This window comes from Mastigoproctus giganteus, chromosome 5 (genome assembly GCF_048544385.1).
Source record: "Mastigoproctus giganteus isolate SK-2022 chromosome 5, ASM4854438v1, whole genome shotgun sequence".
Taxonomy (NCBI): Eukaryota; Metazoa; Arthropoda; class Arachnida; order Uropygi; family Thelyphonidae; genus Mastigoproctus; species Mastigoproctus giganteus.
Window position 1 is genome coordinate 153,608,202 of NC_143579.1, and position 25,901 is coordinate 153,634,102.

The window sequence follows — 25,901 nt, forward strand, 5'->3', positions numbered from 1 at the left end:
GGGTTGTTAGGGACACTACTGACGCTATGCTGCTGCAACAGGATTTGGAAAGGTTTTGCAGATGGGCTGAGAGGTGGCAAATGAAGTTTAACATTGACAAATGTAAAGTACTACATATGGGAAATAGCAACCCCATAGCAACGTATCAACTCTGTGGTACTACACTTTACAGTGGTAGAGAATGAAAAGGACTTGGGGGTAATTGTGCAGGCAGATATGAAGTTTTCTGAGCAATGCAGACAGGCTGCAAGAGTAGCTCATGGTGTCTTGTCAATGATATACAGGAATTTTTCTAGCAGGGATAAGGAGGTGATTATTCCCTTGTATAAGGCAATGGGCAGGCCACACCTAGACTACTGTATACAGGTCTGGGGGCATCATTTCAAGAAGGATGTAGAGCTGCTGGAACGAGTACAGAGAAGGGCAACAAGATTAGTGAATGGAACAAAGGGTTGCTCTTACGAAGAAAGGTTTAAGTTTTGCAAATTAAAGTGTCTGGAGACTAGACATAGGCAAGGTGATCTGATAGAAGTGTATAAAGCCCTGAATGATTTGTGCATGCTCAATGCTGATGGGATTCTTCCTCTAGCTCAGAATAATCACCTGAGAGTGCATAAATTCAAATTGAGGAAAGACAGATGTAGGATAGATGTGGAGAAATTTGCCTTTAGCCTGCAGGTAGTTGGTTGGTGGAACAGACTTCCATCCCTTGTTGTGGAAGTTGATAGTCTAAATAAATATAAGGCTTAGCTGGACAATTATTTCAAACAAACGGAGGGGTGAAGTGGAAGTGTTTTTTTTTTGGCTGATGCTGCATAAGCTTGCTTTCTTGCATCATATGCCTCTACTAATACTAATGCAAAATCGTGCAATATAAACAACAGGCCCTATGGGAAAAATACGGTTAGGTGCCGACCATCCAAGATTTGTAACCAAAACGTTACAAAACACATATTTTGTTACGAATATTACGTAATAAAATATTGCTAATGCTTTTGCTTCTATCGTAAGCAAACTTGTTTTTGTTTGATTTTCTATCCAAACAGATGACAGCCATTCCATCTCTTCCAATTCTTTGTGTCTTAATCTAATGGATTTGTTTTACACTTTGAGTTGTTCCTGCTATGAAAGTTGTTTTTATTTTCTCTGCATTCTTCGTAATTCTCGGCATTGCCTCATTTAGGCCTGTAGCACGTGCAATATCAAATGGTCTTTGCTTTCACTCAAAGCATTTCAAAATTTCATATTTTTTCTCTATCGACAGAGGCGGACTGGCCATAAGCCTTACCGGGGAAACCCCAGAGGCTGGTGTGATTTTGGCCATAAATGCTAGTATGAGGCCACTACAAATTTTACTGGGTAAGAATTTTTGATCCCGTCCGCCTCTGTTTATCGATATTGCTTTTCTTTTTCTCTCTGAATCTGTAGTGTGGTTCACCAGGATGCTTCCTTTTCACACCTTTTAAATATTTTACTCATTTTTTAGGAAATAAAGCACAATTACAAAATGAGGAGGCACGCTTGATACACATAAACAAAACCACACGCGTGTAGCTGTTGTTGTTGTTATTTGGTTTTTAGGAGCATTAGCAACTAAGGCCATATTGCTCCGGGATATGCGGTGGTCATTCCCTGAATGACCTTTCCGCATCCTCCGTATTTGGTGGTGACGGGCTCGAACCCCGGTCTAATCAAGAAGCGTGTGCTACGCACTGCTGCTGCTCCTTCCCACCTGGCTACGGAGGCGCCACGCGTGTAGCAACTGAATAAACAACACAGTAAAGGCAGAGACACACTATGAACACCTCACTAGCTCACATTTTACTAAAACACATTTCTGGGGGTTACTATAATAAATCAATAAAAACAATTTCCAGCTGCGTTCCTGTTAGTGGAATATGTTATAAACTGGGTAAACTCAATCTAATTGCATTTTCGATAATACCAATAGCTGAAATTGTGTGGCTTTTTACATTATTATATGAAATGAGTTTCCCCTTCGCTGATATAAAAAACATAAATTCATTTTCTGAATCTTCTCTTCATTCCTATCGTGTTGCGTTCAGTTGGGGTGATTCCACGTTTGACTGCTGTTTTCTTGTAAACACAAAGGCGATTCGTGCATAAGCAAATTCAGTTTGCGTTATATACGATATCATTCCCCTATTTATAAATTGTGTATGATCGAATTCATGTAGTGTAAACACATTTTATACAAGGACTGACTGTACTTATATCTGAAGATGCAATTCTAATAAATGAAAGTGTAGTGCATTTTATCGATTTGAATTGGTTCTTTGAAATTTGATTCTCTAAAGGACTGATTCTAATAACCAGTGATCACTATAACTGGCACTTACCGTATATATATATTTTTGTAGTTTTGTTTACTTTTTAATTAAAAAACTATGGTCTGCAAGAAATTTAACAGGCGACACTGAATAACTGAATAAAATTAAAAATATTATAATAATTTTAGAAATCATTAAAGGAAGCATATAACTTTAAAGTATAGTTTCTTGTATTTTATTACGATATACACAATTTACCCATGGTACTGATAACTTGTATTAATTAAATTATTATTAACTGGAAGAAAGATTTCAGAATGATGTTCCAACAGAAAACCAGATCCAGTTTTTACAGTAGTCAACAAAATGAAACTCTCCCTTCTTTCCACAAGGATGTAAACAATTTTCTAAACCAGTTTTACACCATGATTTCAAATATGTTTTTGGTTTTTCAAGCATATGTAGTTTTCGCAATACGACTGATGATAATATCAGAACAAGTTAAGATGATTTTGTTATTAAACAGACAAGACTGGCTACAATTACATTTTTATCACTTTTGCAGTTTTAAGTCCAATCCAGTTTATACACATAGTTAAAATAATACAGAGCAATATTATAAATGAGTTATGTACAATTTAAAAATGTTATGCAGATAATTTCCTCTGGTACACTTTGTCCAGAATACTGAGGTACATCCAGCATGCTGTAGTCTGCCAATATACATTTATTGCAGAAACTTCGGTAGTGATTTTTCATTGACTAATGTCTATAACAGAATCACCCCTCCCCCATCCAATTGTCACCCACTGTGTTGCTGTTGTTGTTATTTGGTTTTTAGGAGTATTAGCAACTAAGGCCATATTGCTCCGGGAATATGGGGTGGTCATTCTCTGACCTTTCCGCATCCTCCGTATTTGGTGGTGACAGGTTCGAACCCTGGTCTAATCAAGAAGCGTGTGCTATGCACTGCTGCTCCTTCCCACCTGGCTACGGAGCTACTGTGCTAAGATTTTTGGAAAACAAGTCAAAATGTAAGTGCAATAAATGAAGTTTCAGGAACATACAACATCCCATTTCTTTACATGCACTGAACAGTTTCTGAACTCCACCTCTGTGTATGTGAGACCTGTGCTTAACCACAGAGTTTCTACACTTTTAGTTCTAATACAGTGAGGCATTTTTCAAAACTGTTGTTCAGCAGGAGCTCTCTGAACCCAACAAGGAGTCCCTCTTTCATTTTCAGAGAATTGATCTTTGGAAATATCTCACTTAAGTAATGAAATTTGCTCAAATTCACCTTAATGATCACTTTTACAAAATTCTTCATCAGGCCAATTGCAATGTTGAGAGATGGAAGGAAAATCTTTATTGGATCCACTAATGGAACATACTATACACTACTCATTCCTAGATCATATCTGCTTCTTTGAGGCTAGTCACACGATGTAATGGTCTGCAGCAGAATGGCTGTGCCACAGCCATAAGAAACAAAAATAGTTTGTAAATCTTCTTGCATGCCCATTAACATAACGATGACTTTGAGGTAGACATATTCCACTGTTGAGTTGAATATCTCTATTGAATTGCTTCAGTACTGTCTTCATGTTACAGTATGTTTCCTTCAGTTGAACAAAATGGGCAACGGGGACAGATGGCTTTAAGATTTTGCTGTGAGAAGTCAAAGAGACACCATTCAGATGTAATGTGTACTTATGACAAATTCTTTAAAAATTTCATTAATATCGTGGTAGTAGTGGAGCAGACCGTTTACTGTAAAGAATGTTACCAAAACTTTGTTTCTTTTTTTTTTTTTTGACAGTAAGACACTTTGATGTTATTCTTAACTTGGTTAAGAATAACATCAAAGCAAGAAGTTTGGCTTTATCTTTGGAGAGGGTTGGATCTCTAATGAGATCACTCATCTCATCTTGAGAAAACATCTCCAGCTCTAATGTCTCTTTGTCAGGTGACAAGGCTAGTGGGAGCCAGTCATGTTCAAAGCCGCTGTTGACTTTTTTTTTATTTATTGATTTGAAATTGTTTTGGTATAACTTTTGATTTCAATTTATTAGAATAGTATTTTTTGTGATTTTCCGATTAATTTGGTGCAGTTATTCGTTAACTAGCCTTGTAATTTCATACAACACCACAGTCGATTCTGCCAACATTGTATCAGCAGTAGCAATTGAATCTGCCACCATTGATTTTCGTATCGGTATAGCAGATACTGGAAGTTTCTACATAATGTGTAGCAATGTAATCAGTGTCGCAGATGATTATAAACTATAAATTATAGCACTGCTTGTATGTTTTAATAATTTAACTTGTCACGTAGACATAACGTACAACAATAATAATATTGATTTGGCATAGATAGCTGGAGTGAGAGTTCGAACCACATGGGTGGCAATAAATAGTTAAATTTATTATCTGTTATAAATAATTCGATTTTACAAATGTAATGTTTTAACTTAATACATATAAACACTTAGATTTTATAAACGTAACGCTATAACTTAGTACAGATAACAAACTTTATAGGAGACACGAAATTAATATAACGTAATTCAGAAGGAGATAAAACTCAATACTGAAATATATATATAGTGTTGTTACTGCATACAGATAGAAGTTTAGTGTAATATTTGAATTGTATTCAAACTGAATCGAAATCATGCATCAGGCCAGAACAGCAAAGCAAAAGGCTCAAGGTAGCGGGAGTACTGTGGCTCACAGGAGAACTGAGGGGGGGGGGGCATACACAAAATGTCTCTGTGTATGCTCGATGTAAGGAGTGTGAGGAAATTAGGCACCAACTCAGCATTGTTATGGGCCATTATGACAGTTTTTTGAAGAACAGGGTAGATGCCCACAAAGCACTTAAATTGAGGAGCCCATCAAGCTCTCAACTGCCCACATCAACACCAGAGCTTGCACGAGAACATCAGGCAACACAGCTATAATCTCCAAGGCAGAATGCGCTGGTCCCACAGAAACTAGTTGTCATTGACTACTGTCAGGAAAACGGAGAATATATTGTGCAAAAAGGATAGGTGGAACAGGACCATGGTATGTCTCCATGGTATGTCTCCCATCTCTCTGATGACGTTGTAGAGCAGATATCACCTTTTAAGGGCACAAAAGATGATATATGTTTACACGTTGGCACCAATGATATTAAAAGTAGGAGAAGGGCGGAATTAAACAAGTACAGGTAAATGTTTAGAAAAAGCCACAAGTTAGAGTTGAATTTGAAGGTGTCTGCAATTCTGCTCAGACATGATAAGAGGGAGTATATGATGAGAGCCTTGTCAATCAATTCTTAGGCTTAACCCATTCAAGGCTTAAGTTCTGCAAATTGCAGCGGCTGAAGACTAGGCACCTGGGAGGTGATCTGATTGAGGTGTATAAGGCGCCTTGAATGGGTTGAGAACGCTGAATTCTGATGAGATTCTTCCACTTGTTCATATTACGAACCTAAGGGGGCATAAATTCAAATTCAGAAAAAACAACTGTAGAATAGATGTGCAGAAATTTGCCTTTAGCCAGTGGTCAGTTAACTGCTGGAACAAACTTCCATCTGTCGTGGAAGTTGATAGGTTAAATAAATTTAAGGAGGAACTGGACAAACATTTAGAAAGAATGGGTGTGTGAATTTTTTTTTTTTTTTTTTTGGATGATGCTACATGAGCTCATGCGCTTGCTTTCTTGCATCACATGCCACAATTACTATTACTAATTCAGCCCTGGAGAGACTGTGCAAGGCTCGGGGGGGGGGGGGGGGGGGTAGAATTTTTCTACCCCCTGAACCTTGCGGGAATGCATTATAGGCTTAATGACTCTGATGAGTATAGTGAACAGCTGTACAGAGAAATAGTGGGTCAGTAAATCACATTGTCTTATAATGGGGGATTTTAATTTCCCATATATAGACTGGAACTTGTGGGGTGGTCATTCGCACACCTGCAAGACTTTTGTGGATTTATTCGATGATTGTTTTTTTACAGCAGCATGTTTAGGGGACAACCAGAGGGAGTAATACTCTTGATCTGATTATCAGTAGTGACTCTTCATGCATTAAGAATCTGCAGATGAAGGAACCACTAGGTTTTTTTTTTTTTATGAAAACCCCAAACATGAGAGGTATTAGAACCTATAGTACAACCAGGCCTCGCATAACATGAGTTCAATTAACACGTTTTTCATTTACCGCTATTTGAAAAAATTATACCACTTTTCACTTTACAAGATGCAAATTTCCAGTTAACGCGATTTTTTTTTTTATGCGATAGTTGAAAAAGATTTGTATCGCACGTGGGACAGGCAATAAACAAACGTTTGCCTGCTGCCTGCCTCAATGCATTCCATTAGCCATCGGAAGAAGACGTGTTACTTGTTTGTCTCTCACTAATAAAGTCAATGCAGACTTTCATTTAAAAATTCAAATTTTTAAATGAGCCAGAAGAAAATGTTACCGCAAAGGAGATAACGGCAAAAGAACTAGATGAAATCTTTCATATCGCAGAGAACCTCAAACAAAAGTATTGTTTTGAGGTTCTCTGCGATATTTATTTTGCAGAGCCCAGAGAAGATTGTTGTCGGCTATCGGAAATTGATTGATGAAAAGAGAAAATCAATACTGTCAAATATTTCCGCAACAGTTGTTTCTTCATTGTGTATTTTTATGTCAGAGTTTCCAAACTTTCTCAGTAATTTTTTCATGGCGCACCTAGACCAAAAGAAATACCTAACAGTTCCGTTTATTAAGTAATTAGGTCCAAACAACTTATAAGAAATGTTGAAACTGTGAACTACCTAGAGCTAATAGTTTGCGTGGTGTCCGACAGATGTGAAGTATCGATGTTTCCCTCGAAAATTTAAAATATTCCGTGGCGCACAATTTGGGAACCGCAGTTTTATGCAATAAACATTTAATTCCATAATTATTTTCATTATCTTTTACATTGTATACAGTTAAAAAGTTATTTAAAAGGTATTTTTAAAATTCTTTACGGATATTCCAGGTCAAGGACAAATTATAATATTTCCTATTGATTATTGTATTCGATTAACACATTTCCGTTTTGCACGATGTGCTCGCGGAACGAATTAATCGCATTAATCGAAGCCAGCCTGTACTAAGTACTTAGTGCTTGGGTTGGAAGTTGAGAAGACGAGAGAAGATATTTGATGACATTAGACTCGAACTTCTGTAGACTGAAATTTTCAGGAAATATGTATAAAGGAAGGTTGTTCCAGAAAATGGCAGTTGAATGAATGAACAAATAAGACGAAAAGTTGGTTCTGTGAGTTTGAAGTTGGACAGTAAATAGATGTAGGCTGGTGGCGGCATATGTTCGGACAGTTTTGAAAATGAGAGAGCGAGAATTATAGAAGCCAATTGGGAAGAACAGTGCCCATGGAAGTATCTGTAGAAGAGGCATGCAGCAGAAAAAGAATGTCTATGAGACAGCGAATGGAGAGACTCTGTTAGAGATGAATCATTAATTAACCTAACTGCCCTCTTCTGAATTGAATCAAGAAACTTGAGAGGTTTTGGGAGCACCACCCCAGATGTGGGAACAATATTCCATGGCAGGGCGGATTTGCAATTTATACAGAGTGAGCAGCTGTTTGGAAGAAAGGTAACGCTGAGAGCAAAAGAGAAAACCAAGTATTTTAGATGCAGAGGAAGCAATATTTGTAATGTGCTTGTTGAAAATAAGAGTTTAGAAGTCATGGTAGTCCCAAAAAGAGATATATAAACTTGCTTAGAAATCGGAGTGTCAACAAAGGTAAGCACAGGAGCAGAAGGATCTTTCTTGTGAGACATCAGACAAGACTGAGTTTCAGAAGGATTGAATTCAACTAAGTTGTCTTAGCTCCACTGGAGATCAACATTTAAGGAATTCGTAGCAGATATTGAAGAAGTTGAAGCTGATTGAGCAGGGCAAGGTTTCTCAAATTGGAAAGTGAAATGTAATGTGCTATCATCGGCAAAACTATGGATAGCATTTCGAGTCAATGGAAGAAGGTCATTAATATACAAGAGGAAAAGAGTGGGGGAAAGAACTGAACTTTGGGAACACTAGCATTAGTGGAGAAGTTAGAAGATGGATGGAGCCCTTCTACCATCACCCACAGTGAGCGATAAGAAAAAAAACTGGATAACCAATTTCAAAAAACAGTTGGCAAACTATAAGATGGAAGCTTGTTTAGAAGACCTTTTGGTCAAACACAATCGAAAGCCTTTGAGATGTGAAGAGCAACTGCTTGTGTTTCACCGAACTTTTCCATTGAATTTGTCCATAAATGGGTAACATAAGCTAGAATATCACCAGTGGATCGACACTAACGGAATCCATACTGGCGATTGATGATCAGATGGAAGGTTTCTAGGTAGTTTTAAGAGTTGGCAGTTAATTGATTTCTCCATTACTTTAGCAAGAGTAGAAGTAATTGGAATGGGACGATAATTGGATGGAAGGGATTTGTCATCCTTTTTAGAAAATGGCTGGATTTGAGCAAATTTCCAAGCAGAAGGAAAGGCACCTTTACAATAGGAAAGTGAAAAAAGGTGGCAAAGAACAGGAGTAAGTTCAGGAGCACAGGTTTTGAGAACAAGTGGACAAATACCATTGGGACCTGACGCTTTCTTAGCATCAAGATTTGGCAAAATCCTTCTAACATCCTTATGACGGAAGACAACAGACGGCATTGAATGGAGTGTTTTGTGAATGGTGGGAGGTGTTTTAAAAAGATCATTAATACATGAGTTAGAAGAAAATGGGATGCTAGCAGGTCAGCTTTATCCTTGGCCAAAGTGACAACAGAACCATCTGGTTTTGACAGAGGTGGGAGCAGAATTGGGCAAAAGTTGCAGCCAATAGCTTTGGCAAGAGACCAAAATGCTCAGCTACCATTAGAGCAAGAAGCAAGTTTTCTACTCTTAGCCTGTGTTGATTAATAACTGCTTTACAATTTTTGCAAGCTTTACATAGGCAGAAAATGAAACTGAAGAACTGAAATCAAGCCAATTATGATATGCAACATTTTTCTCTTGAACAGCGTTAGCACATTTATTGGAAAACCAAGGTTTAGATAAAGGACAAGATTTTAAACTGGAGTGTAGGATAAAGGATTCCATTCCTACAAGAATAATTTCACTGACACAATCTGAGCAAACGTTGACATCAGAAGTTTTGAAACAGTAATCCAGCCAAGGAAAAGAAGAAAAGAAATCTCGCAGATCAATCCATTTTGCATTCTTGTAATGCCAAACAACACGAAGTTGGGAACAGCCATGAGGGAAAGGCTCCATTGGAGAAGAAACAATCGCCACAGGCGGCAGTGATCACAGTGTACTGATGGGGGATTTACTCAAAAAGGTAACTACCGTAAGGGGAAGGTTTTTGCTACGTAAAGGTGACTACGGTGGTCAAAACAGTTTTTAAAATCTATACAGTGGGACCAACTGAGGATGTTACCAACAGCAAATTCAAAATGGGAAGCATTCAAAGAATTAATCTTCAAAGCTGCTAGGCTTTTCATACCAACTATGAAATATTGTTCAAGGTTTAGCCCTAAATGGGAGAGACACGTGAACTAATGAGACATGTGGCAGAGAAGAAAAATGCATGGGATACATATAATCGGTGACACAGAAGCCTACAATAGATATAAGCTCATCTGTAACCAAGTCACAAAGGAGGTTAGGCAGGCAAAGGCTGATTATGAGAAATCTTTGGCAAAGGATGCAAAGAAAAACAGTAAAGAGTTCTTTACTTATGTAAACTCTAGAAGGAAGGGGATGAATCAGATTAGTCCACTTAATATTGATGGCCCAACTCTTGATGGTTCTGCTCAGGTAGCTAAGAAATAAAACGAGAATTTTGCAATTTCATTCAAACAGGAGTTATTCAGGGAGGGGGGAATGCCAGAGGTGAATTAAACTCTGGCAGTCAGCTAGATGATTTTGTAATAACTGAGAGCAAAGTGGAGGAGAAATTGTTGAAGATAAACGTAAGAAAGGCACCTTGGGTGGATGGGATCTATCCAGTAGGCCTGACATAGCCAAGTGGTCAGGAGCAAGAGTGCATAGCACGTGTTCCTTGAGTAAACTGGGGTTTAAGCTGATGACTACTAAATACAATAAATATTTGTATTGCCGGTTTATTGTAAACTCTACTGACTTGGTTGTCGTGCCAGAGTATAAACAGAAAATTTATTTATTTTATTTATATTAAGGAAAGCAGCAAAGGAAGTAAGCAAACTCTTAGCTATAACTATGAGAGCTTCCTTGGACTCAGGGGAGGTACGCATGGACTGGAGAAGTGCAAATGTGACCCCAATTCACAAAGAAGGATCAAAGGGCGACAAGTAATTACAGACCTATTAGTTTAACTTCTGTTCCTGGAAAATTAATGAGGCACTGGTTAAAGAAGCACTGCACGATCATCTAGACAAGACTTCAGTTATATCTCAGACACAGCTCGGGTTTGTTTAAAGGGCAGTCTTGTCTGATTAATTTGATTGGATACTATGATGTGGCCACAAAGGAACTGGATGCAAAGAATAATTTTGATACATATACTTGGATCTTAGGAAGGCTTTTGATAGGCTTTTGGAGCAGTGTGGCATTAATTTAGGTCAAGTTGCGGCTATGGATAAAGGGATGTTTGAGTGGGAGAAGAAAGAGTAGTAATCAATGGACACTGCTCTTCGTGGACTAATGTTATTAGTGGAGTTTCCCGGGGTTCAGTGTTGGGTATAATATTGTTTTCTGTATTTATTAATGTTATTGATGTAGGTATGGGAATACCTCGCATAGCGCGGTTAATTCGTGCCAAAAATATACCACGCGCTGATCGAGGTATTATTAGTATGTATTTTAATGTAATTCGTTTCGACAATTTGATTATATGAGTCGAGTTGCAAAATGATATAGGTGTTTGTTTACTATAAATTGATGCACACAAAATTCTTGCAAAAAAAAAGAAACTAAAATGATAAAAATGAAAAATACTAGTAAATACAGTACAAATGATTTTTATTGCAGTATGTACATACCAAAAGAATATAAGTGTATTTTTATTTTGAAAAATAACTGTTCGGCTTAGTTTGCACAGTTCTTTTCATCTGCATACATCTCTTTATAACATCGAATGTCATTTTGCAATGCCTGCTTTACTTTCATATCTCGTTCGATGTTTGGATCTAGAACACTCAATGCCATTACATTTCTTCTTTCCACTCAAATTTGCGTATAAAGGTGTAACGTTTTTAAAAAATAATCTTTAATAAAAATACACAGCGAAAAATATTTGTACAGTTTACACACAATCAACGAGATCACCGCTTGGAATCTAGAGTGTTTACTAATCTATCAAAGCTAGCAGAGTCCGTATATAATGGGAATTGTGACAACAGCATGGCCTCGAATCCATAACGCATTGGCCTACGTGCTGGCATTACAATACATACATACATATCAAATGTATTGGTGCATAAACGCAGTTAATTATTTTTTCAATTTGTAAACCGTGCTACAGCAAAACCACGCTATGCGAGGTATTCCTGTATATTAGCATTAGTAGAGGCATATGATACAAGAAAACAAGCTTATACAGCAATAGCCAAAAAAAAAAAAAAAAAAACATCCTTCCCATTTCACTGACTGATTTGTTCCAAATGTTTGTCTAGTTCTACCTTGAATTTATTTAAGCCAGTGATTTTCAACAGAGGTTCCACAACAACATTGCAGGGGTGCCACGTAATTTGGGTTTAAGTTACTAAACTTATTATTTTTTTAAATTTATATGTTTATTTAATTATAAAACGGTGTACAGTATCTTTTTAATTTTGTGGTGATTTATAATTGATGTTTATTTAGTACATCTATATAAAGAATAAAATTATTATATACTGTATAAACATAATTTGTATTATGAAATGTAATTTTTATAATTATATTATTGTAATAACTATAAATAAATATTATTGTAATATATATATATATGCAGAGAAAGAATTGGATCTAACAGGCAGAAAATTGAGTAGGGGTGCCGCAAAATAAAATAAATAACTTAGGGGTGCCGTTATTAAAAAAAGGTGTTGAAACCCACTGATTTAAGCTATCAACTTCCACAACTACAGATGGAAGTTTGTTCTAGCAAGCAACTACCAAGTGGCTAAAAGCAAAAATATCAGGCTTAATGTCTAAGTTTGCAGACGATACGAAGGTTCACATCAAGGGTAAAGGGAAGGGTTTTTGCTTTCATAAAGGTGACTACGGAGTTCTGAGACAGTTTTTAAAGTCTATACAGTGGAACCAACTGATGATGTCACCAACGGCAAATTCTAAATGGGAAGCATTCAAAGATTTAATCTTATAAGCTACTAGGCTTTTCATACCAAATAAGAAATACTGTTCAAGGTGTAGGCCTAAATGGATTTCAAATGAACTAATGAGACATGGCAGAGAAGAAATATGCTTGGGATACGTATAAATTAACAGGTGAAACAGAAGCCTATGAAATATATAAGCTGTTCTGTAATCAAGTCACAAAGGAGGTTAGGCAGGCGAAGGCAGATTACGAGAAATCTTTGGCAAAGGATGCAGAGTTCTTTACTTATGTAAACTATAGAAGGAAGGGGATGAATCATATTGGTCCACTTGATATCGATGGTTCAACTGTTGATGATCCTGCTCAGTTAGCTAACAAACTGAATGAGTATTTTGTATCTACATTTACACATGAGAAGTTATTCAAGGAGGGGAATAACAGAGGTGTATTAAGCTATGGTAGTGAGTTGAATGATTTTTTTTAATAACAGAGCAAAGTGGAGAAATTGTTGAAGATAAACTTAAAAAAGGCACCTGGGGTGAATGGGATCTATCCAGTTATATTAAAGGAGACAGCAAAGGAAGTAAGCAAACCCTTAGCCATAATTATGAGAGATTCCTTGGACTCAGGGGAGGGAGGTACCCATGGACTGGAGATGTAGAAATGTGACCCCAATTCACAAAGGAGGATCAAAGGGTGACACAATTAAATACAGACCTGTTAGTTTAACTTCTCTTCCGGGGAAATTAATGAAGGCACTGATTAAAGAAGCACTGCAGGATCATCTAGACAACACTTTGGTTATAGTTCAGACACAGCATGGGTTTGTTAAGGAGAAGTCTTGTCCAACCAATTTGATTGGATGCTATGATGTGGTCACAAAGGAACTGGATGCACAAAATAATTTTGATATCATATACTTGGATCTTAGGAGAGCTTTTGATACTGTTGCACATGGAAGACTACTGTACACATTGGAGTAGTATGGCATTAAGGGAAAAATGCTGCTATGGATAAAGGGATGGTTGGGAGAAGGAAGAGAGTGGCAATCGATGGATGCTGCTCTTCGTGGACTAATGTTATTAGTGGAGTCCCCAGGGTTCCGTGTTGGGTCCATTGTTGTTTTCTGTATTTATTAATGATATTGATGAAGGTATATTAGGCTTAATGTCCAAGTTTGCCGACGATACGAAGGTTGGCAGGGTTGTTAATGACACCAATGACAGTACACTGCTGAAACAGGGGCTAGAAAAGTTGAGCAGATGGGCTGAGAGGTAGCAACTTAAATTTAACATTGACAAATATCAAGTCCTGCATACTGGAAGCAGTAACCCCAAAGTAACGTATTAACTGTGTGGTATTACACTGACAGTGGAAGAAAATGAAATGGACCTGGGGGTAATTGTGCAGGCAGATATTAAGTTCTCTGAGCAGTGCAGACGGGCTGCAAGAGTAGCTCATGGTGTCTTGTCAATGATAGACAGGAATTTTTCTAGCAGGGATAAGGAACTGATTATCCCCTTGTAAAAGGCAATGGTCAGACCAAACCTTGAGTACTGTATACAGTTCTGGAGGCCTCATTTTAGTAAGGATGTAGAGCTGCTGGAACAAGTAGAGAGAATCAACAAGACTAGTGAATGGAACAAAGGGTTGCTCTCACGAAGAAAAGCTTAAGATCTGCAAATTACAGTGTCTGGACACTAGGCACCTGTGAGGTGATCTGACTATGGTGAGCAAGTTCAATGCTGATGGGATTGTTCCTGTTGTCCATATTAATCGCGTGAGGGGACAAATTCAAATTGAGGAAAGAAGTTGTAGAATAGATGTGCGGAAATTTTCCTTTAGCCAGCATGTGGTTGATTGCTGGAACAAACTTCCATCTGTCATTGTAGAAGATGACGGCTGAAATAAATTCATGGCAGAACTAGACAAACGTTTGGAGTGAATGGATGGTTGAAATGGGAAGTATTTTTTTTTTTTTTTTTTTGGCTGATGCTGCATAAGCTTGCTTTCTTGCATCATATGCCTCTACCAATGCTATGGAGATACCAGAATTCACATAATACCAATGCATGGGATTACCACTTCACCCCTCCGTTCATTCGAAATACCTGCCCAGCTGAGCCTTAAATTTATTTAGGCTATCAACTGCCATGACAAGGGATGGAAGTCTGTTCCACCAACCAACTACCCGCTGACTAAAGGCAAATTTCCACACGTCTATCCTGAGGTTGGTCTCATGACTGTTTAACTAGGTTTTGTTGAAGTCTTGCACTTATTATTTGCTGAGAATGTGACATTTATATTACAAAAGTATCACCATCGTTGACTTACAGCTCTCTCTCCATATCATGGGCGTTTGTTTGTTAAGTATCCATTCATATGGAACTAACTTTTTCCTTGCATTCAACTAGTCAACACAATCCATTTGAAAAAAAAAGAAAAGAAAAGAAAAGTACAAATAATGTGATGCCTATGCTTTTATTCTGGTTACCTAGAGGCCAGCCAAAGTATAACTTTTAAATTTTCCAAATATCCATCATGATTATGTACCATTGAGATTAGTTCCATCCACAAAGCAGATCTTTTGGGGATTTTTACTCTTTCAATAACATGACATGACATGATGCATGACAATGAATGTATGTTTAGTAATTTTCCAGATGTTACCAGAAACAATTTATAATGAAATTATGTAATTATGAAATAAGAAGGATATAGTTACATATACAAACAATTACATGAATATGAATGTATAAAAATAATAATGAATAAATAAATAATAATTATAGGTTAACTGAAAAGACATGCGAGTATTATAATCAGTCTCACCATGTTCATGTAATTGGTCTCATCACATTAACTAGATGTTATAGAGGAAAACCGAATAAACGTTTGAAATCAAACATTAAATGCAAAGGAGGTAGCTACTGAGAGGAGAGGAATTTAAACAATTATCTATTAAAAATGCTGAAAATGCCACATATGAGAAGTCCATATAACAATATTGAATTTCATTCTAAATTATTCATTGTCTAATTCAAGCCTCTCTTTTTTTTTTTTTTTTGAAATGGGGGGGGGTGGGGGAAGGACAATCAAAAAATTTTTATTGCACGAAAGGTATTGTATTTTTTGAATAGGAGCAAGTAAAGCCCTGGCCTGTAAATAATACAGTACTGTACAGTAAAATAGGGATTTGCATCCTTATTTTAAAGCTTAGGTAAAACAAAGATGCAGAGTCTCATGAAAAGGCATTATCTCAACTTGTAAGGCTACTATAAGTTGTCTTATGCTGCACTCTTACTAATAAGTAACACTTCTCTAAAAACAAAAGTATAATGTTACTTATTAGTGTATGTTTACACCTGGGGTGTTATTTATTAGTGGAGGGGTAGGATGTAACCCTATCCACACTAATAAGTAACATTATACTTCTCTTTTTAAAGAAGTGTTACTTATTAGTAGTGCAGCAAAAGACAACTTATGGTAGTCTTACGAGTTAAGCAATAATTCCTTTTCATAAAACTGCATCTTTCTTTTACCTGAGCTATAAAATAGGTTTACAAATGCAGATGGCCATTTCAGTACTTACTGGGCTCCAGTACTACATCTGACAACCCATTGATGATGCTGGGTAAAATATTAATTTTTATATTAATACAGTGTATTAATATGAAGGGAAAAAATGATTTCACATAATCATAATACTAACATCAGCACAGAGGTTATTTTTTATTCAATTAAAGATTCTTATAAAAAATGAGATAGAGAAAAAAAAGCACCCTGGAAGTAATTCTCTTCCAATCATCTAACACATACATATGTTGGGTTAATGTTATAAATGCTACCTATCCCTTTTAATATAAAAATGATATTTATATACTTTTTTTATAGATACGTTAGATGTTTTCCTGTTAAATTAAAAATAACATATCTGAAAAGGGCTGTACAAAATTTAAATGTCCTTAAAGGTCCATATCATCATCCACATCATATATCTGTGAGGCACTGGAAAAAGGAGGAACTAACGAGGACACAAGGTGTGACCCATCAACATGTACAGTGGCCGCCATATGTTGAACACTAGAGAGAGAGAGAGAGTAGGGGAAGGAAGAAAGAAATAAAATGTATAAAATTGCATTTAAAATACTAACATATTCAGATGTAATTTGGCATTATTTAATACAAATTAATTATCAACATTTTATAGTAATTCAGTCCATTTTAAGCCTATTGGGAAGGTAGGAAACAAGAACATTTCCAAAAGAAATTTTCCATTTCAGCAAATCGTACAAATTATAAAAAGTTAAAAGATACTTTCTTTGAGAATAAGCTTTTTACCAACCTAAAACTGAAGTAAGCGAAGATACTTGAAAAAAAAACTGCAAGTGGAAAAAAAAAAAAAAAAAAATCAAGATGTCTGCAGTGGTCGTATATCTCTTTCTGCTTGCTCACAGTTCATTTGAAAAGGGCATCAACAAGTTTTATGAGGTAAATAAAGAATGAATGTATTGAAATAATGATGTAGTGAAATGTAGAAATTGCAGAGACAGTCTTTGCAGACATTGTGTATTTTCATTATTTCTTCTGGTATCTTCACTATTTTTATCTGCCTTGGGTCAGCAAAGTTGTTTAACAAACTTTTTGATACCAGAACAAAGAACTCTTACATAAATTTTCCTTAAGCATTCCTCTCTCTAAAAAGATATTTTGGAATAAAAGCATTTGGAATTTTTCACTTACCAATACAATTTTTTTCACTCTGGTTCAACAGGAGAATCTCATTCCCTTATGACATTAATTGTAATGTCTCAAGTAATAATATATATATATATTTTTTTTCACTAACTTTTCAAATGTTCTTTTTTGGATTTTTTAAATTTCATAAGTTTTATATTTATTTAATAATAAAAATATTTAAATGTAAATGTGTAGAATTAACACATGTCTTGTATATAATTATGTATGGATATTTATCTGAATACTGTGCACCCAAATAAGGTGTACACTCCATTTCTGACAGACAGAAAGAAGAAAAAAAAACCACCACAAATAGTACCGTATTTTCCGGCTTATAAGACGCACCCTAGTTTTGGCCACATATTTGGGAAAAAATAATAACCCTTCTATTATCCTTCAATACAGTTTACAGTGAAACTAAGAAGTGATCTTTTACCGACTGATGTAAACAAATATGGCAACATGGCATGATATGGGATGTAATCAGGGGGTAGGTATTAAAAATAAATTAAATGAAGTTACATTTATTTTTTTAACTTTTTTTATTAAATGGACTTACAACATGGAGTTTTTATTCAATTCATAAAACAAGAAATTTTTAAAAATATTTATTTGTTCTTAATGAAATCATCATAATATTCAAGATATTCTATGTCACCATCGTCCATGTTATAAGCAATCTCTGAGTCAGATGAATCTGTTTCCTCATACAAAAGATCGTCTTTCGTGCCGTCAAGAGCATTGGTTATGCCACACTTCTTAAACAATCGTACTATTGACTCTATTTTAATTTCATTCCAAGCATTTTTGATCCACTGGCAACCTGTACAATGGTAGGTCTTTTGATGTGCCCTGTTGATGTTAGTTCATGCTGTGGGAGCATCATACATTTATTCCATTCTTCACCCATGTAGTCCTTGAAAGGCTTATTTATTTATACATCCAGGGGTTGTAATTGACCCATTAACCCTCCAGGAATTACAGCCATTTGCGTGTTTAAACTTTTTAATCTTATCTTAGTACAATTAGTTAGGTGAGACCGGAACTGATCCCACACGAGAAGCCGTCGCTTCTCGTGTGAAGTCCACCAGGATGGCATGACCACACCATTTCCAGCCAAAACCTCATGCCATGCTCATCCATCCATCCTTTGGGGTGAACTTGAATAAAAACTCCTGCTGGAATGCTTTCTTTCAGCATTGTTTTCCTTTTAAATATTAGTTATGGTGGTAACTTGGTACCATCAGCACAACATGCTAGTACTGCTGTAAAATGGGATTTCTCATTGCCGGAAGTTTTAATGGTCACAGATTTAGCACCCTTAAATCAACTGTCTTATTAGAGGGAACATCAAACGTCAATGGAACTTCATCCATATTTGCAATTTGACTAAGTTCAAAGTCATTTTCTTTTCTGACTTTGATAATATATCGGTGAAAATCAATAATTTTGTTTTCATACTCCTCAGGCATTTTCTGTGCTATTTTTGTTCTTGTTCGCATCACTAATCTGTGTCTCTTCATAAATCTATAGCACCTGTAAAGTCATCATGCCCTCTTGCAGCTTCCCTCAATTTAGCTTCATTAGCTTCAGAAATAATATTTTTAGTCGTTACCACAATACCTTGGCTCCTCTGATCTGTAACTCACGTCTTCATCTCATTCTCCAGTTCCTCCCATCTAGCTTTTCGCTTGCGAAGGTTGTGTTTTGACTTTATTGCTTGTCGAAGTTTCTCCTCTTGCTTTCACCAGGCAGGTACCATTTTCTCAGTAGGAGGTGGTCCAAAATGTCTTTCAGCAGCATGGTTCCCATATTGCATTGCAAATTCTATTACTTGTAATTTAAAGGCAATTGTTTAGCAATGCCTTCTCAACAACTCCATCATAACAAGGTGTCCTGAAATTTATAAAAAAATTATTGATAAAGAAAATAATAATAATAAAATTAAATACGGTAATATATTTTTCTCAAAATAATGGTATAGGCTTGGGTAAATGTTCAACCAATAATGAAATGTTTGTTTCTGAAAAAAGCTGACAGAAGTAATGTAACAGAAATTCTTACTCACCCTAAGACAAATACAGGCGTCACTTTCTCTTTGTTAAAGACGGTTGGAATTGAAAAATCCCAATCCAGTCTAATTAGTCCGCCATACCATAAAAGCGCGAGATCATATTATGGAGGAAACAAACACATGGAAAATGAAACAAGTTTTTACTTACGTCTGCTTGTGAGATTCATATCACGCAGATTTCAACAAATTTTCCACGAAAAAAAGATTACTGGTATGTATTGTTGCCATAGATTGTAACCACTGATAATTGTTAAAAATATATTTCAACAGATAAATATTAAGTAAAATTGTGTGAATTTCAAAGGGAAGTTTTCAGAACTCAGTTTATCAGCACTGCATCATTGAAAATGCATTGCCGATAGTCTTTAGGCCTAACCTGACATTGACCACATAAAACGCAGGGTGATTTTCCAAGTATTTCTTCGCGAAAAAAAACTGCGTCTTATAAGCCGGAAAATACGGTAATAGTTCATGTAATAAACAGTTATAATTTTTGATTTCTAACAAAAAAATATGAGCAAAAAGTACCTTCTATATAAGAACTGAGAAAATTTTGCTTCTGCACACCCACCAACATTGCTCATTCATTCCTTCAACCTGTGCACGGCAATAATATAATATCCAGTGCTTCAGCTACAATATACAGTATATGGATATCTATGTGATATGTATAAAAAAACAGATAATATTTGGATTTATATTGGCTCAATTTTAATGAAATTTGGGATGGCTGAACAAATATTTCTAAAAGGCCTAAATATAAAATTTCGTGAAAATCCATCCGGGGAGTCAAGTTATTATACAGACAAACAAAGAAATAATAATTTGGATTTCTATTGGACTTTAATGAATTCAGGAATAGCTCGACAAATCTTTTTAAAAGGTCCAAATGATATGGTAAAGACAACAAGTGCATTATGTACATATGTTAATGCACCTAAAAAGATAGCTCACTTTCAGAATAATGTACAGAAGCAGTTTTAAATACCATGCATCATTGTCATCAGTTCTTGTGATCAGATTTATGTCTTTTTTTTTTTTTTTTTTTTCATTGATGGCATTGTCCAGCAGCTTTTCACTGTATGTACACCAATGAGCCAAAACATTATGACCACCTACCTAATATGATGTTGGTCCTCCATGTGCAGCGAAAACAGCTCGTACCTGGCAAGGCATAGATGCTACAAGATTTCTAAATATGTCTTGTAGTATCTGGTATCAACAGATCCTTTAACTCCTGTAAGGTCCATGGTTGAGACGCTGCAATCAGAGTTGCCATTCCAACAGAAACCACAGAGGCTCGATGGGATTGATGTCTGAGGAATTTGGAGACCAGGGCAATATCTGGAAGCCTTCCTCGTGTTCTGCGAACCAGTCTCAAACAATCCGGGCAGTGTGGCATAGCACATTATCCTGCTGAAAGACAGCACCACCAGAGGGGAAGACCGTTGCCATGAAAGGGTGTACCTGGTCAGCAATGATGTTTAGGTAGGTGGCAAATGTCTGAGTGCTCGGCACATGGATGACTGTACCCAGGATATCCCAGCAGAACATCGCCCAAAGTGTGACGACACCACCACCACCGGCTTGTTTTCGTCCCATGGTACATCCAGGCGCCATCACTTCCCTGGGTAAACAACGCAAATGTACCTGGCCGTCCACATGGTGCAACAGGAAACATGATTCATCGGACCAGACTACTTTCTTCCAATCACTCAAGGTCCAGTTTCAATGCTCATGTGCCCATTGTAGGTGCTGTCACAGGTGAACCGTGGTTAGCATGGGCACTCAGAGAAGCCTGCGGCTACACAGCTCCATTTTCAGCAGGGTTCAATGTGCTGTGTGTTGACACATTACTCCCATAACCAGCATTCCAATTACCGGCTAGTTGTGCCACAGTCGCCCTTCTGTTGCCACATACCATCTGGGAGAGCGGAGAGCCTTTGCTCGCATCGATGAGATGTGGTCATCCAACACCTTGCCGGCAGTTTGTGCATTTTCCCTCAGACCACTTTCAGTAGTTACTAACCATGACTGACCATGAGCACCCGACAAGCCGCACCGTTTTGGATATGCTGGCCAAGTCATCTGACCATTACAATTTGGCCTTTGTGAAACTCACTTAAGTCTGCTGCCTTTTCCATCTGAAGAACAAGAGTAACACTGATTAACAGAGCTCATTATTAGTTTTTTATACCGTGTCCTGACCCATGCACAGGCTGTAATTGACATGCAGTTGCTTCGATTTGCATAACGACTTGCTGGTCATAATGTTTCGGCTCGGTGTATATTCCAATGTATCACTTAACTTCCATTTTGTGCTTTAAAAATCCATGCTTAATCATATATTTGTCATATAAGTACATAACCCTCTCCCTTTTTAACTGTAATCATTGGCCGTGAAGGGCATTAAAGATTAAAGATTATACAGGTAGTTCTCGACTTTACAAGTTAATTCGTTCCTCGCACGCACCCATAAAGCGGGAATTTATTTCCCGTAGATATGTTAAAAATAGCGGTTACGTTCTCAACAGTGAAATTAGTTAGCTAAGTTTATGTTTAAACAATGATTAATTTATCAAAAGAAATGAAAACGTTGCCTGTAAAAATCAAGCAAATTATAATAATAGAGAAATTATTTTCGACTTACAAATGTTAAAGAATGTTTATTCTTCACCATCATCGACTAAATGCACACTCTGTGATAACTCATTATTGGCTCGGCACTCATTGGTTTGTTGCACAAGGAGCCGACTTCTTCAGAAATGTTTCAAGAGGCATTTGTTTCCAAGATAATCTCTTTTAATTATAAATTTTGCGATTGCATGCATAAGCATTTTTTAACGGCACACACAAATTGCAACTAACATGATTAAGTTAGTTAATCGTGTTAGTTGCAATGGTGTAACAAGTTTACGAAGCTTAAAAGAAAAAAAAGGAAATGAAGAGAAGGTTCTGAAAATTTATTTATGTTTTTTATAAGATTGAAGATTTCAGTAAAGGGGAAACACATTTCACGATAATAACGTAAAAAACCACACAATTCCAGTTATCGGTATTTTCGCAAATGCAAGAAGATCAAATTTACTACCCGTTTATAATTGCTTGCACTAAAAGAAAAACCAAATAAACCGGAAAGTGCAAATTGTTTTCATTGTTTTATGGTCGTGACCTCCAGAAATGTGCTTTAGAAAAATATCACAAAGGCATTTAAAATTGATTCTTATAATGGAACATGTGATAACGATGAAAGTGTAGTACATTTTAATGATTTGAATTGGTAACTAATACAATTTACAAACCACGCTCACAACCTTTTATATGGCCTTAAGGTCATGCTTGTGACCTTAAAAATGACATTTTAGAGAGATAAATAGCTTAGTTATATGGTACAGTGAAAATTTCAACTTCCGAGATCTTGAAAAGAATTACCGAAAAACAATGTGTTATTGGGTTCACATTACGATAGTGTCTCTGGAACTGATTAATATCGTAAAGCTGGGTAAACTGTATTGTATAGCTACGCATGTGGTTTGGAATGCAGTATTTATGAATATTTATCATTCATTTTTTTGCAATTATAATGTTCATATTTTCAATTTTGTTGATACTTGATACTTGGGGGGGGGGGGACTCGTAAAGCGAGAACTGCCTGTATTTGTCATAAGTATATAACCCTTTCCCTTTTTTAACTGTAATCATTTGCATTTCACATTCTGGTGTATTATAATAAAATCTGCATTATGATGCATCGTCTACTTTTTTAATTCAGTTATTTCTGTTCTTTCTTTTAAAAGTATAAATTGTGACATTTTATTAAACTGCACAGCAAGCTATAAAGAAAGTGGTAAATATACACCGTACTCCCTTAAAAAGGTCAAACTCTACAAATGTATATGACAACATGGCATGCTCGGTTTATATAACCAAGACAATCCTTGTAACCTGTTTAGTACTGTACCGAAATATGGATTCTCTGTAAACCATGTCTTGGTGTGAAAGTACTTTTGCTATAAGAAATTGACTATCTTGAAAGTTCACTTGAAAGAATTCGAAAAAAAGGCAAAAAAATATAATTTTCAGTAACTCAAAAAAAAAACCTGAAAACATAACTTCTGACAAATTCCACAAACTGCTTTCATTTGATAAAAAAAAAATGGACAAATGCATGAGTATTAAGAAGAGAACCATAGTGCACATTTGTGTAAAAATATATGTAGTAACTTATAAATACCTCGGTATTATATTCTGTCTTTCTAACTCTAAGCACATGCTCTGATTCAAGCTTAAGATTTTATATTACAGATGAATTTTTAATTCTTAAAATGTCAACTTAAACACTGAATATATAGTACGTGATTTTCTTTCATTTCCAGTTTACAATCTGAAATATATACAAACATTGATTCTGCAAAGAAAATATTGTCATAATTTGCCTTTGAATCCTTGAACTTCATTTTATAATTGCTAATACCTTTTATTGGCTATTTCAGCCAATATCATTACCAAAACACATACTTTTTATTCGCTTACATTCAAAGGTTTTCTTCAATATTTGTTTGTTTGTTATTTGGTTTTTAGGAGCATTAGCAACTAAGGCCATACTGCTCCGGGATATGCGGTGGTCATTCCCTGACCTTTCCGCATCCTCCGTATTTGGTGGTGACGGGCTCAAACCCCGGTCTAATCAAGAAGCGTGTGTTACGCACTGCTGCTCCTTCCCACCTGGCTATGGAGGCGCCACATTTTCTTCAATCGTCAGATATTTTGCTTTCACTACCAGAGGCCTTAGGACCTTTTACTTTTGAAAATTATTTTTCTTCGCCCAGCATCTGATACAACTTTCATTTGTTGTAATGGCACTATTCCCAATTTCTTTGGCTATCATCACTCACAAGAAAAGTAGCTTCTACTTAACGATGCAATACTTTTATCCGATTATTCATTTTCAGATATGAATGTTTGATTTGCATTTCCAGTTTGTGATAGATATGAAAACTAAACCAGTTACAGATGTCTGAAAGCTGAAATATCAGAACATGTTTTGGCATAGGCCCAATTTAAATTGCAAATCCTCATACATAAGGGGCTTTTCAGAAAACAAACAGAATTTCAAAATTGCTGAGTATGATAAATATCTCTTTTAAGCAACTTGAGTGGGCAAGTATTACTGACTCATTATAGATGACTTACCTCTTATAAATGGAAATTGTGGGCTAACAGTATACCAAATGGTATCAGACACAGTACAAGAGGCTTAAATATCAATTTGATTCTATGGAACTGGACAGTATAAAGGATATGATTTCAGGAAAGGTAGTGACCACAATGACATAAAATGGGTAATGTCTAAAAAAATTCTGGTCAAAGGAAAGGGTAGTGGTTTCAGTTTAAAGAGGGGGGGGAGGCTATAATGGACTAAGATACTTCTTGGGCTTTATTAACTAGAGAAGAACTATATCCTAGACAGAGCTAGTGCTAAGTAAGTCTCATGAAGTATAGTGCAGCTATTTTTAAAAGGCCTTGTCCATTTTTACACACACACACAGAATTAAAATTGTCTATTTTTTTTTTTAAATGCTACAAGAGTAAGACCATATCAACCATTCTGGTCTTTATTATCATTTTACATCACATAAATAATAAAATAGCAAATGCTTAAAAAAGCTGTACTCACCTTGAATAAATCTGCATGGTTTAATTAAAAAGGGTTGGTTAATATTTAGGATGAAGAGTTGAGTTATAAAGACTAAGGGAAGGACGAAAGAAAAAAAAAAGAAGGTAGATAAATTGGTGAAAGCTGATTTGCTATATGAAACTACTGGTCTTAATGGATGGTCAGTTATTATTATTATTATTATTAATAGCCATAGGGTGCAAGGAAGCCTGAGGCTTATGCTGCACCAGGAAAAATAAAGCTCCCGAGGTATCAAGAGAGTAAACAGTAGAAGGGAATCACCAAGAAAGAGAAGAATGATGATATCCAGCTCAGGACCCTGGGTGTGCCAAGCCCATACTCACCAGATGTGAGTCCCCGGGGTTAATGTAACTTAATGATCCCGAACATATGGGGAAGGATATTGTTGTGGATTCCTATTTGTTGTAATGTGAAAAGGTTAATTTCTTTATTTTGTCTGAGTTTCCTAAGAATTGTTTTTCCTAAGAATATTTCCTACCAATAGTTTCTTATAGCAAATCAGCTTTTGCCAATTTATCTACCTTCCTAGTCAAAATCATATCCCCTCTTACTAGATTTTCCACTTTTAAAATTAACAACACCAATCAAGCCTTCCAAAAAATCAATAATATCATAATATCCGACAGTGACATATTAGCGTCCTTCGACGTCACATCCCTCTATATCAATGTCCATATACCATTCACCCAACAAGCTTTACGTGAGTTCCTAGCAGCCGATGACACCTTAACAGAATGGACCTCTCTCTC

General features: G+C 36.2%; 1 protein-coding gene across 2 annotated transcripts in view; it reads right to left on the minus strand.

Annotated features, from left to right (window-relative positions):
* Positions 1–16,559: 16,559 nt before the first annotated feature.
* Mst85C overlaps positions 16,560–25,901 on the minus strand; it is a 231,492-nt gene continuing 222,150 nt past the window's right edge. For both annotated transcript variants that reach the window (XM_090373477.1, XM_090373476.1), the window contains exon 7: positions 16,560–16,723. In XM_090373477.1, coding sequence (XP_090229603.1) covers positions 16,606–16,723 — 118 coding nt within the window. In that variant the 3' untranslated portion in view covers positions 16,560–16,605. The remainder of the gene's footprint in view (positions 16,724–25,901) is intronic.